The sequence below is a fragment of the Manis javanica genome, chromosome 1 (assembly GCF_040802235.1).
Source record: "Manis javanica isolate MJ-LG chromosome 1, MJ_LKY, whole genome shotgun sequence".
Taxonomy (NCBI): Eukaryota; Metazoa; Chordata; class Mammalia; order Pholidota; family Manidae; genus Manis; species Manis javanica.
In genome coordinates, this window is record NC_133156.1 from 146,724,295 (window position 1) to 146,738,449 (window position 14,155).

Genomic DNA, 14,155 nt, shown 5'->3' on the forward strand with positions numbered 1-14,155 from the left:
AAGGGTGTGTGAACTGGGATGAGAAAAATGTCTTTATTTTCATGAATTCCTAACAGCAATTTGACACTTTGCTTAATTATGATTGAAAGTAAAAAAACCACAGCAGTGGTAGGCTAGACTTTATCACCACCAGAGATTCCGAATTTTTAGAAATCACATTACAGTTGTTGTAGATACCTTGAAACATCGTTACTACGTCCAGTTAGGGGAGTTGTTGGACCTGCCACTAGATCTTAATATTAGATGTGTGATTAAAGACATGCTTTTAATGTCCTATTTTAGTTCATCACTTTTGAAAAAAAAATGTGATAACTATTTAAGTATAATTGGTTTCTCTTGAATCTATGGATTTCATTTTGTGCATTTAAGAATATTTTTCTGAGGAGAGGTCTACAGGTGTCCCCAGATGCCAGGTGGCCATGCAGCCCTCCAGCCAGCTTAAGGGTCAGTGGTGGCAGGAGAGGGTTCTGTCTGGGGTCTCGGGTTGCTCTCTGACTGGTCTGGGAGAACAACCAACGAGATACTCCATCTCCTCTATGAAAAGGCAAATGCCAGACACTTTTTTAAATAAATTACTTAAAAAAAAACCCCTCATCCAATCTAGTTTAAACTCACTTCTTATTAGATTAGTTTTGTTTGTGAATGATAATAATTTCCTTTAAGCATTATGTAATTTTACTAGTTGATCTTACAGTTAGAGAAATGATCTTCTATGAGTGCTCAAAGATTACGATGTTTCCTAATATACATTATAAAAGTGATCAAATGAAAGACAAGCAGGTCTGTAAGGGGTGGACTGCAGCAGCCAGTCCCATCAGCTCATCTGTGCTAGTTTCAGGCATTCTTCCCACGGGCTGGGGCCACTTCCCCAAGGACCCTAACCTGATTTGATCAGCTTTCCCCAGGCCAAGTTGGAGGGGTCTCTGAGCCAGGAGTGTTCTCCCCCACATGTGCGAGCTGAAGAGGAAGAAGCCTCCATGAGAAGCAGGCCGCTTGCATAAAGCTGGATTGAAGAAGCTGTTATTCACTTAGTACTTAGATGACTTTTTCAAAGTTACATTTTAAAGGTTTATAATATTCAAGTAGTTACATTTAATATAAATTAAATCCCAAGCTTCCTACAGACTACTTCTACTTTTCCTTGGCTGGGAAGTAGAGTGGAGTAGGGTATGTGATTAATCTTGAAAGACCTCAACATAGACCCATCCTTGTAGCAATTATTATTTATTTTGTGCAATTACATCTCAATTCCTGACTGTTGTCTTCTGGGAGGTAAAATGGGCACCCAGCCTAACATGCAAAAACCACCCTAATTCATATGTACTGATAAGGCAAAAATAATTGTCTTAATAATTATATGCACAAAATGTCCAACTTTATAAAATGGCAATAGCTGCTTTTTAGTATAAGCAATAAATAATCAATAGTGTAACTCCATCCTCTGTTGGAAATGTCTGATTTTCAAGATAAAAAAACAGAAAGCACCACCTTAGCAATATTTTTCTGGAAAAGTTTCCTTCAATTCCCAAGAGAGCTGAATACACTGCAACTTCTAAGTGTTATCTCGTCCATATAAGACAGTACTTCCTTACTTCTCTCATCAAAAAAATCTTAATATAAACAATTTCAGGAATGCTTGCCAAATATTGTGACAGAGAATTAGTATTTATTTTACAGGAATTATTTTTAAAGTGGAAATTTCTTCAATCTGAGTGTTTTCACCAGTGTAACAATTATGTTCAAAAAGCATTTCTTTCTTGAGTTATTTGCAGAATTTTAAAAAGGCCTTTCCCTTTTGTGTATAGAAGAGATAAAGCAGCAATAATTATCTATCTCCTACAGTTTGAAAGAAGTAAAACATTCTTCTGCTTCACACAATAGACACAAGGAGCTTATGGAGAATTTGGACCAATAAAGTGGTTAATTCAGCACGATGTGTTAGATTGGAGGGATACATTATCTCCTCCCCTTGGGGGCCGACAATGAGTGTTGCAGCAAAACTGAAGTGCAGTATCAATGCAGACACCCCTAAGGTGCAGAGGAGCCCATGGGGAAAAACCAAGCTATTTGGCTGGGGTGGCTTCCACTTGTCAACTCAATAGCTCATTGGAACTGGGTGGCTCTGGCACTGGACTGCTGGGTGGGGACTTAGCTCTGGTCTTTACTAGTTCTCTGCCTTGGGCACAGAGTCAACCTGTGAGCCTCAGCTTTCTCCTTTGTGAAATGGGAATGACAACAGCACCCACCTCATAGGCTGTTGCAAGGACTAATCAAATGGCCAACACAGAGCATTCTGCACAGTAGCTGGGCCCTGGTAATCTCCTGATGCAATTTCACAGTCCTAATGTGTTTACTGCAGACAGGGGCAAGACCAGGGGGCTGGGGCACCTGCTCACAGGACCAGATCACAGGAGGAGCACGTTCATTTGGCACACACGATGTGTTAGGCATTGTGCAAGGGGACTGGGAGGTACAGTTGTAAAGATGCCAATGCAGTCTAGCAGGATAAGAATAGAAATGAACTGCCTTCTGGTAATGCAGAGGTACTTCGGAGGTGGCACCCATTGCTTCCCTGGAGGAGTGGTTGGGGGTTCCTTTTGCAGAGGAGTCAGGGCGCCTGGGGAGGGCTTTGGAGGATGGCTGGGGGCTCACCAGGTGAATGGGGCAGAGAGAGCCCTGCAGGCCGGGGTGGGTCGGAAAGAACCAGCCACCAGGTGGGAGAACGACCTCCATGGGGGTCATTGTTTGGGCTGTATTCTGTGAGGGTCACAATCAAGAGTGAGGGAGAGCCAGGAGCCTCAGCAGACAACAAGCATCCAATGAGGCAGGAGCACAGGGGGGAGGGAAGGCTAGGCTTGGAAACAGGAAGGGAAGAGCCAGGTAACCCCACCCTGTCACCGCGCGAGACCTGCCCAGTGGGAAGGCAGCCCCCTCCGGGACTTCTCCAGGCTCCTGCTGCCAGGCCCTGCCCTTTGCTGCCTGACTGCTCCCACATCTGCTTCCTTACTGACTTTCTCTACCTGGGGTCCTTGGTACTCCCACTCAGCTTGCTTCCTCCTGGCTTCACTGGAGTAGCCCACCAGGGAAACTGCTGGAAGGAGGATGAGGGGGAGACACAGAATGGGGAAAGGTCACTGCGGGCAAGCCAAGGGTGATGTGGCTCAGTGCCCAAGCCATGGAAGACTCTCAGCAAAGAGGTGCTAAATGAATGAGTGAAAGAAGTGTGGGCAATGAGGAAGGAACATACCATTAAACCTTTCCTTAGTTGGCTGAATTGCTGGGTAGTAAAGTGTAGACATTACTGGAAATATTTTTGCCATTACAGCTCCTTTGTGTGTTTTGGGAAATGCCTGATCTTTCCATTTCTTAGCAGTGAAACAATGTTCAAAAAAGCAGGATAACGTTCAATGCTGGAGTTATGTCTCCTCTTTACAGTAGAGTGTTCCCTCTGGGAATATCACATGGAAGTTCTGAAGACCTGCTGACTGCAAGACCCACCTCTCCCAAGTTCCCAGGCCACTGTCAGTTGTCAGGTGCATGGAAATTCAATGAATGAGCACTTGCCCAAATAGTAAGCAATATGATACAATCGCAAAGCTGCCCAGTGTGCCCGAGACAAACACGAATGGGTTTTACCATATCCCCACTAATCAGTTCTCCGAGGCAGTCAGTTCTCACTTTGCATATCTTATCTTATTCACCCTTGTGTGCCTAGTTCACAGTGCTCAGGACCCATGCTGTGGGACTTAGTTAATTATCCACAGTTCTGGGGAGCCTGAGCACCAGAGCCCTCGCAGCTGTGTCTACTTGAGGGTGAGTGTGTCTCCTTCTCAGCGTTTACACCCCGTCCTGGTCCAGGGAGGAGCATTTGCTATTATGGGGGCACTCCTCTACCAAAGGAGGGCTTCTAGGGGCTCAGTCAGGACCATCTAGGACAATGCGACCAGTCAAGGTGGGAAGGGGAAGGTAAGGGGCCCATCACACCCACTGCCACACCATGCTGTGGCTGCTGGTGGAAGGATATTCCCTGGATGGGTGGTTGTGGAGAAGATCAGCGATTACGGGTCCAGGGTGGCTTTTTCCACACTGGCTGCCCACTGGAATCATGTGGGCGCTTCTCCAACAAGCCTCCACCAGGGCCTGGTTCCAGGCGCATGAAGTCTGAATCTCTGAGGGCAGGGTCCCAGCACCAGAGTAATTTAATGTCTTTCTGGGACATGTGGCTGAGGCTCAGGACCACCATCAGGGGAGAGGATTTACACGTGCCTCCCACTCTCCCATCCTTCTCACCTGCTTATCAGCACAGCAACACCTAGGCTTGGGAGACCTGAAGCATGGTCAGCAAGGCAACACCTAGGCTTAGGAGAGCTGAAACATGGTCAGCACAGCAACACCTAGGCTTAGGAGAGCTGAAACATGGTCAGCACAGCAACACCTAGGCTTAGGAGAGCTGAAACATGGTCAGCACAGCAACACCTAGGCTTAGGAGAGCTGAAGCATGGTCAGCACAGCAACACCTAGGCTTGGGAAAGCTGAAGCATGGTCAGCACAGCAACACCTAGGCTTGGGAGAGCTGAAACATGGCTCAAAGAACCCACTACTTTTTTTTTTTAAGGTACATGAGAGTAGTTTTCACTGGTTCATTAGCTGCCCCCAAGTGGCATTACTGAGGCTGCCTTACTTCTAAATGTGGATTCACATCTCCTGTTGCTGGGGATGAGGAAGGGCAGGACTGAGGTTGTGGGTCTCCTGCTTTAAAACAAACTTCAACCTATTGTCCACATTGGCACTTTCTACAAAAACACAAACCCCCCCAAAACTATGCTGCCCCTTAAAATGAAAAACAGACCTCTCCCATCCCTTAAAATAAATTAGAAAAATAAACAAGTGCATTTACATACTCTTGACAGCTCAGGGTAAAGTAAGTCCCTATTATTAACTGCACCATCAGCTGTGGGGCCCATGTGTTCACCAGGGGGCAGAGCTTGGGGAGCCCGCCAAGTCAGTGAGGGACTATTTTTAGGATGCAGAGTCCTGTCTGCATCATCTGGCTCATCCTACTTGGTATCAGGGCAACCTATTTTTTTCTTGAAACAGTCAAGCGCATGGATACCTCAAGCTGCCGTGTCATCCTGGTGGGTAGTTCTCTCCGTCACCTACAAGCAGCATGGGACCGAATGACACAATGGTTTATAACAAGCCCCCAGATACCCTCTCCTTTGGTGATCCCATGGACACCCCTCCACGCCCGGCTGTCACTATTTATGCTCCGGGCTCTTCCAGCTTCCCTCTAAAAGGGCCGCCATCCCCACTCCCACTTTGTCCGGAGGTCCTGAGCTCATGTGGACTGGCTTCATTTACATTACTTTGCAAACCAGCCACAGCCCCTGGAGAAACAACTGGTTGACCTGGTTAAGCCATCCTGCTGGGGCTTGTTCTGGGCTGCATGGCGACACTTCAAATTCCCTTTGTCAGAGTCCTGCCAATATCGCAGGACGCGACTGCATTTGGAGACAGGGTCCTTACACTTAACTAGGTAACTGAGTTAAGTGGAGGTCATCAGCATGGCCCTAATCCAGTATGATTATAAAAAGAGGAGATCAGGACACAGGTAGGCACAGAAAGATGACACTGTGAAGACAGGGGACAGTGGCATCTACACGCCAAGGTGAGGTCTGGAGCAGATTCTCCCTCAGGGCCTCACAAGGAACCAGCCCTGTGGTCACCTTGCCCTCACACTGGCCTCCAGACTGTGTGACCCTGCGTTTCTGGTGTGTTAGCCCCCAGTCTGCGTATTTTGCCATGGCAGACCTAGCAAACTAGTTCAAGGCTTTAGAAAATGTCCTGGCAATTATAGTTTAAAAGGCAGTACATTTTAGAAACCTAAAGGGCTATTCATCGTCATCACTTTTACTGATGTGGACTGGCTTCATTTACATTACTTTGTTTGTTTGCTGACCCTGTGGTTGTTCATAAAATCTGGTTTCTAGACCTAGGATTTTGGAAGGAGTTCCAAAGACAGGCTTTGGGTATGTGTGTGTGATTCTCAGGGACACCCTTGGAGAAGAACACTTGAAACCCTAAAGTTGACCTCAGGCACTTGACATCAAGTAAAACTGATCTGCAGAGCCATTTACTTCTTCTCCACATTGTGATAGGTGGCCACGTCAGCCCATTTCCTTTATTCAAAAATCCCAGGAACTGGCTCTTGGAATTGCTTACCAATTTTTAATTCAAACACTAAGATCTAAAGATGTTTTAGTCCTGTTCTCATTCTTCCTCTGGCCGCTGACTGTGTATCTGTTCTCTGTGGATACACGTGATTATCACGCAGGTCACATTAACAGAAGACTGCCTGCAGACAACCAGGTGCTCAGAAAGCCCCGGGTTTGACTGTGGGATTCCTGATGCTTTTACTAACATGGACTGGTTTTTCAGAGCCTGGCCACTCGGTGCTAGTATTAGAACGTGATGTGGTATGATTTCACCTGTCCGTGTGGAGCTGCAGTTTCTGCACCAGCACAGTGACCACTGAAATGGAACCAGGGTGTTAAGGCTAAACACCCTGACCTTAGCTCAGAGCAAACAGTAAATGTTACTGTTACTAGCATCATTTGTCTCCAGGCTAGGTGGAGTCACGTGGCTCTAAGGGGACAGAGGAGGAGGAAGAAACTGTCTTTCCAGTGCCATCTGGTTCCCTGCCCCTGGCAATATCTAACTAATTAAAAAGGGGCCACTCAGGAGGGGATAGAACCCAGAGCCAGTGTACCCTCAAAAGGCTTTGGGGGACTTTTCTGCTCACACCACAAGTAGAGGGTCCTGTCCAGGTACCCAGTCACCCAGGTTCTACCCCTGCTATATGAGCAGTGAACTCTGAGGCAGCCCCTCCAGCGATGGTTCTTGGTTGTACCAGCCCACAGAGTCTGTTTTCTGAAATCTTTGCACACATCTTCTGGCACTGGAGGCTACCCATGAGGTGCCAGCATAGTGCCGCCCTGCAGTTGACATTAGTTTCAAGACCGACACCTTACAGCTGTGAATGCAAAAAAATCCTACACAGGAGCTTTGGATCGTCTTCTTTTGGTTCCTTAAAGGATAAAGGATATAAATAATGGTCTAAACTTTTGACATTTTCACCAGTTTGTTTTAAAAGTATGGGAATTTGTCATTCAATTGCAGAGAACCAAAAGAACTGCCTAAAATGTTCCCACTTAGTCACAATTATTTGGGCTTCAGAATAGCCAAGAGACAAACAGGTAATGTACGTGTGTCATTATCTCTACATAGAATATATCATACAAGAAATTTATGTTAATTTAACTTAAAACAACCACAATACATAAAGCAGTGCTTGAGATTTGATAACACAGGTCAAAGGTCTTGTGAAATGACTGAATTTATCATCTTTTGTGGTAAGTCCACAGTTTTTATTTTGTACACAAAACTGTTCAGCACATCTTTTCTTAATATTACCAATGAAATCCTTCAAAGCATTTTATGATTTCTCTAAAGGTATAACATGAACCAAAAGCAATTTAGTACACTCTCAATTCACAAAGTTAAGCTGAGCAGTTATGCAAGAAGAAAACAAGCCTTTTCTTTCTCATTTAAAAAAGAAGTATCCTAAAAAAGAGATGACAACAGATGGAGAAAGGTAACTAGAACGGAATAATTCTTTCTTTTAAGGTAATTATTGGTTTGGTAGCAGGTCTGGTTCTCTGAAAACCTAATCAGGTATTTAGATTGCTATTCCAAAGCCTATTCCCTTTAACTGTGGAGGAAATAATTTGGTAACTACAGTATGTGCCATGAACAATCTACAGGCAGGTAATTTGTGAAAATAGGAACGACACATTAACACTCAGGTTCCTGACACACTATTAGAATCCTTCTGTGCGCAGAATCCCAAAACATTAATGACTATTCATTTCTTCTATCCTTATGTTGCCTTTCAAATTGTTGATATGTCTCCTACATTACTTCCTTTTGGATGTTGAAGTCAGCATAGACCATGCAAAGAAGTTGCACTGGTGTTTTTAATAAGTTGCCAAGTTCTTGCCTTCATTTCAGATTATTTTACACACTAAAATTTAGAATAGGCAATATAACACAATATGCTAGGTGAAGGCCCTGAGTCCAACTAAGTAAAATCTTGAAATTAATAAATAGAAATGTTGGTAATAATTACTTTCAACAATGAAGTCTCTAACTTGGGAACTTGACGCAAGACTCTCAATTTTGATTACAAAGAAAAGGACTATATACACCAGGTCCTGCCTATTTTAAGAGGAGCATGTAGGCACCAATAGGACTATTACTCCCAGTATTAATGTAAACATGGAAGACACTGAATTTACTAAGATATAGATCTTTTTTAAAAAGTTGCCTCTTTTCTCATTTGAAATATTTATCTTCCTGCATCATTCAAAATGCAGGTTGTGGTCCAAGTGACCTCTAGGATATCTTTCAAGTCTAAAATATCATGAATCTGTGACTCTACGAGGCAAAATGACAGTCTTTTTCCCCTTATCTCCAAAGTATCTTCACTGTGAAGAATGAAAGAAGGTAAGAGACTGCTCCAGAGAGTTCCAAATTAGCAATGACTTAAGAAACAAATAACAAAGGCATTTCTGTGGAATATTCTTCTACAGTATTTGTATAGTTTCTGTTTGAAAAATAAGCTGAGACACCACCCCCACACCCCAGTCCCCACCACCCTCATCAACCCCATGGCTTGTAGTGAATCACAGGCACTTCACATCACAGCCAGCATGGAACTGTAGGATACACAGTGAGCCTGTGATGGCAAAGCATTAAACCTCACTAAGTAAAGATGTCTTTCCAGTGTTGTCACATCCATCCTATTTCTAACTCAAGAAATAAGCCAAACCTAAGCCCCAGAAAAGACTAGCAGGACAGTTACTTGGTAACAACAGACCTTGGTCAAGAACTGAATTCCCTTCTCCACTGGAGTTAGGATGCTATTTGCTTGGAATCCCAAGGGCACCACTTCTAGTGAAATTGGCAGAACAAGCATTATTTGATTAGTGAGAGATCCTGCAGCCAAAGGGACAAGAGGCAAGTGATAAGGGACTGATGGCTTCTGATATGCTGACTGTAGAGAGACCAAATCAAGGTCACTGATCTTTGAAACAATGATTCTTCTTTGTAAGTTTGCAAGGTGCCCATAGACAATACGATCTTATTAAGTAATGTTTAATATTGATTCTGGAAAACATCAACCAACTGAACATGATCAAGAGCACATAATGTGGGAAGATAAAACGTCATGCCCCTGTCTGCAGCCAGATGGGGAGGTATTTCAGAAAATTTATTCATTCTCTGCGCTCCAGTTCTCTGGGGTTCCTTTTTGGCAAAGCTGCCTTCTGGTGCAATAGTAAAGGAGAGTCAGGCATCAAACTCACCCCTTTTCTCAGGGTTTAGTTAAACACCGTTAGCCTCCATAAAGGATTTAACCCCTGGGGGCAAGAGGAAAGCAAACAAAGAACCTGGTTTGAACCCAAGACCTTGAACATCTACCCCAGAGGTGATGGTCCTGGAAGGGGCAGCTACCAGGCATTTCCTTGACAGAGTCTAGCCTTGTCACGTAATTAAACACTCAAACCACACCTCTGCCTCTCCAGTGAAATTTCTCAAGAGCAAAATTTTCACCTTTGCACTAGCTGCTGCTCAGAAGGAGCGAGCTGAACAGGGGGCAGATCCACCCCCAGGCGGCCGGCCCTCGGAAGGGCACCCCACCTGCAGGGCACCCACCTGAGACGTTGGGGAGGAAACCTCTGCGCGTGCGGAGGGATGTGTGTGATAGACTAAGCTGGACATGAAAGTCCTGTGAGGTACGCGTGAAGTTCCACCTCCACGGAGATTATGGGGACAGGACACTGGGAGAAGCAGAGGAGGGGGTACTGGGGTGCAGCGAAGGAGGAGACGGAAGTGGAGGGCAAAGGGGGAATGGGAGGGGCGGGGGCAGTGGAGCTGGGGATAAAGGGCCAGGACGACTGGGAGGGTTAATGGGGCAGGGGAGGGGGGCGAGGCAGCAGCGGGGGCACGGTGGAGGCGCGAGGACGCACCTTGGGGCAGGGCCGGGGGGGCCGGGGAGGCACAGCGGCACAGCAGGGGGGGGACCCAGGCGCGCGGGGACAAGCAGCCCGGTGTCCGGCGGCTCTAGCCTGCGCACCCACCCGTCCGCCGCGCGCGCCTTACCTGGCCCTTCACCAGGCTGGCGGCGAACTGGCGCATGACGGCCTCCACCGTGTAGGCGCTGGACCAGCCGCGCGGCGTGAGCAGCTCCATGCAGATGGCGCCGCCGTCCAGCACGTAGCCGTTCTCCAGGCGCGGGCTGAGCACCCGCATGAAGGGCGGCGAGAAGGGGAAGTTGTCGGGAAAGGTGAGGTTGAGCAGGATGAACTCGGTGTTGGTCTCCTTCATGTCCTGCCACAGCACCGAGTCCTTGTCCACCTGGTGCAGCTTCACGTTCCAGTCGAAAAGGCTCTCGTCCACCAGCTCCACGGAGATGAAGCGGTCGCTGAGGCGCGCGATGTCCTGCAGCTCCTTCATGAGCCGCCGGCTGCGCACCTGCGTGCAGTGCTGCTGGCGCGCCGCGGGCACCAGGCTGCCGCCCGCCGCCGCCGCCGCCGCCCCCGCGGGGCCGGGCCCCGCCCTGGCGCCCGCCGCCCGCTCCCGGGGGCCCCCGGCGCCCGCCGCCCCCGCCGCCCCCGCCGCCGGCTGCGGCGGCTTGTCGCGCGGGGCCAGCTCCGCCGCGCGCTTGCTCTTGCCCTTGCCGGGCCCGGGGCTCGCGTCGCCCGCGCCCCCGGGGGGCTGCTGCTTGTGGCCGCCGCTCTTGGCGCCGCCCTTGCCTCGCAGCGACGCGCTCTGCTGACCGCCGCCGCCGCGGTGGTTGTGGTGGTGCTTGGGGTCCTCGGTGTCCCGGTTGTGCAGGCGGATGAGCCCGATTTTGCGGAGCAGCGTGGCCATTTTAGGCTCGGCACCGGCGGGGGACTCCCCTAGGCTCCTGCCCCCGGACCCGAGCGCCGGGGCGCGGGGGTCTCGGGAGGCGGCGACGAGCACTCAGCGGGGCGCGGCGTGGGCCGCCCCCGGCGCCGGCGACCGTGGTGCAGACCCGCGAGCAGCACGCGCGCTGGCTGGCCGCGGTGTCGCCGCTGTCATATGACGGGGCCCACTCCGGCCCGGGCTCCGGCGCCCGGGGAGGGGAGGCGTGCAGGGAACGCGGTGCGGCTGCCGGTCCCGGCCGGGCCCTGGGCGCAGCCCCCCCGGAGCCCGGTGTCCGCGGTCCTTTGTGCGCGGCCGCAGCCGGGCTGGTCTGGAGTCCGAGCGCCGCGCCGGGGCGCGCAGAACCGTCCGCAGCGCCCCCAGGCAGCGAGGTGGCCACGGGCTCGCGCCGTGCGCGCCCGCCGGGCCGTGCCGCGCTGGCGGCTACCGCGGGGCCCCGGCCGCTGCCGCTCGCGTTGCCGCCGCGGCTGCGGCTGCTGACATTGCAGAGGCGGCTGCTCGGTCTGAGCTGAGCGCGGCGCGGAGGGGGCGGCCCTGCCGTCCGGGCGGGGGGGCGCGCGGGGCGGAGCCGCGGGCCTGCCTGCGCCGTGCCGCCCCCGCCGCCCGCCGCCCGCCGCCCGCCAGCCGCCCGGCTCCCGCGGCGACCCGCGCTCGGCCGCTGGGGGGAGACCGCGGTGCGCGCCCGGCCGGCAACCGGGGAGCCGGGTGAGGTTTGGGGGGTAGCGGGGGAAGGGGCGTGCGAGCGCGCGTCGCTAGGGGTTGCAGAGGATCGGGCCCTTCCTCCCTGATCCCGGCTCGCCGCAGCCCCGGGCCAAGCCTCCGACTCCAGCCTCCGACCTCACTTAACCTCTTAGGAGAGTCCAGAGCCAGAAGGGGGGTTGGGGAAGGGTGGAAAGCAACCTGTTTATTGATTCCCTCCGACCAGAGGGAGCCCGCTGTCCCGCACAGCAGCCCTGGGCCGGGACTACGGGCAAGGAGTGGGAATCTGTCATACAGACCCATCAAAGAATCAGGGCCGGGGAGGAGGGTGCGGGACTCGCGCCCGCCGCAAACCCCCTAAAGAATAGCCCGGTAGTGACGACTATAAAGGGTGAACATTACGCGAATTCGCCTCCTCCGGCCGGCCGGGCTCCTCGCCTGTCCACCACGCAGAGGGCCCTGCGTCGCGCAGAGGGGAGGCCTCTAAGGCGTTTCCAAAAGGCTGCGGGAAACGTGCGCTCTGGTCGGGGCGGCCCTCTGCGGCCCGGGAGTTCCCCTGCGGGCGGCTGACCTCGGGAACGCCCGCGGAGAGGAAGGGGATCCTCCTGTAACCTGTGCGTTTTTATCCCTCCCCTTCCTTTCTACCTGCAACCCAGTGAAACTTATTTTTATCTCGGGAAATTTCAAGCAGAAAGCATGTTCAGAGCCCCAGGAGCTGGAACAACCTGGAAGCCGTGAAAGCTTCCAGGTTTGCAAGAAGCGCTCTGCCACGCATGTGTGTGGGCAACCGCGCGACTGTGCGGGGTGGTGTCGATCGCTGAACTATAGGAACGATTACCCATAAACCTAAATGGCTTAAGACTCCAAACTTCACTCTCTTCCTGGTTTGGCTTTCAATTGCGGAGCCTGTGATGCCACCATGACTTATAAAAAACATCTTTACCATTTTCACATTTTCCAAATTATTGCAAAATTTCCACGTGAATAATAACTCTTCAGGCCACTGTGGAGACTAGAACAGACCTAAAGGGTCTGGGGTTGGGTTTCCTGGGGCTGTCTGCCAGGAAAGCAAGGGGTCAGCATGCTCCCTCCCACCTTGTGTTGAGCGGGAGGTACCGGTGCCCCGAGGCACTGGCCCCTGGAGAGGTGATGATATGCACTGGTGCATTTCCGCTGAGGCTGTTTTCAGGTGGGTGGCCCGGAGCCGTGCAGGGGCCCAAGCGGGATACGTGGTGGTCACCCAGTCTCTGCTGCGCTCCTGCAGGTCCGGGTGTCCCGGTTTCATGGGCTATTTTGGTGACCAGGTTTTGTCCAGTTGTTTTTTATAGATAGATTGAGAAGGAAAATGGCCATGTCTGTGTGGAAAGTATCCTGAGTTCATTTAACCTTTGGGAAGAGGGGGTCTAAAAAGGTGGAAGGTGACATTGTGGGGATAGGCAGGCATTATATGTTTTATCATTTCATGGCCACAGAAGCCCTGTTAGGTTTTATCCGACCAACCTGTTGGTGAAGAAACTGAGTTTCAAAGAGGCTCAGCAGCTGGCCCAGCTCTGCCATGTGCTCTGACCCACCCTGGTCCTTTGCCTCCAAGCCCTGTGTTCGTGGTTGACCACCTGCCCCAGACTTCTGGCGCACTGCCGGGACTGTGACTGGGATGGCTGTCAGTCACAGGCCGGCAGGTGGAGGTAAGAACCTCTGCCAGAGTGATTGTGGGTGCACAGAACTATCTGACCTGGGGTGAGGACATGGAGAAACATCTGGGACAGCAACGGAGACCAGTCCTGCCTGGCCCGATGTGTCACCCAGGGAGGTTTGGGAATGGTCTAATGGAAACCGCAGGTAGCTCTCTATAAGGCCTTCCTTTTTGAATGGAATTGCTAGTAGCATGGTCATATAATTTACTGTCTGAACACAGATCTTTTTGAAAGCAAAATGATCACATTTAAGGTGCACGCAGGGACAAGAGGCCAGAGCCAGGCTGTCCCACACATGAGATGGTAGTCGTCTCAGTTCGGATTCATTTATTTGGCAGGCGGATAGTCTCTGGTCATCTCTTTAAAGGGCTGAAGCCAAATGTTAGTTAAAAATTGGGAATAACCTAAATTTATAACAAGAGGCGCAGTCTTAAGTAAATTATACCCAACCCACTTGAGGGTATATTATGTAGCAATAACATTATAGTTAATGACTATTATATAGCAAAATAAAAATATGTATGACCTACATAATAATTTTAAGTGAGAAACCAGAGTAGAAAATTACATTTACATCCACACAGTAGCCACAACTACATGGAACTGCATAGGAAGAAAGACCAGAAAGAAACATTTAAATGGTAACAATTATGTTAGTACAGGTAGGTATTCTCAACTTACTGTCTCCTGGACCTCTAGTCCATGGATATACACATTTGCTTCAGTGACAGGTG

The 14,155-nt window shown here is 50.3% G+C and overlaps 1 protein-coding gene across 1 annotated transcript in view; it reads right to left on the reverse strand.

The window, feature by feature from the left end:
• UBE2QL1 (ubiquitin conjugating enzyme E2 QL1) overlaps nucleotides 1–11,546 on the reverse strand; it is a 41,101-nt gene extending 29,555 nt beyond the window's left edge. Inside the window, exon 1 of the mRNA XM_037024769.2 lies at nucleotides 10,222–11,546. Within this exon, the coding sequence (XP_036880664.1) occupies nucleotides 10,222–10,992 (771 nt within the window). The 5' untranslated portion in view covers nucleotides 10,993–11,546. The remainder of the gene's footprint in view (nucleotides 1–10,221) is intronic.
• Nucleotides 11,547–14,155: the final 2,609 nt, after the last annotated feature.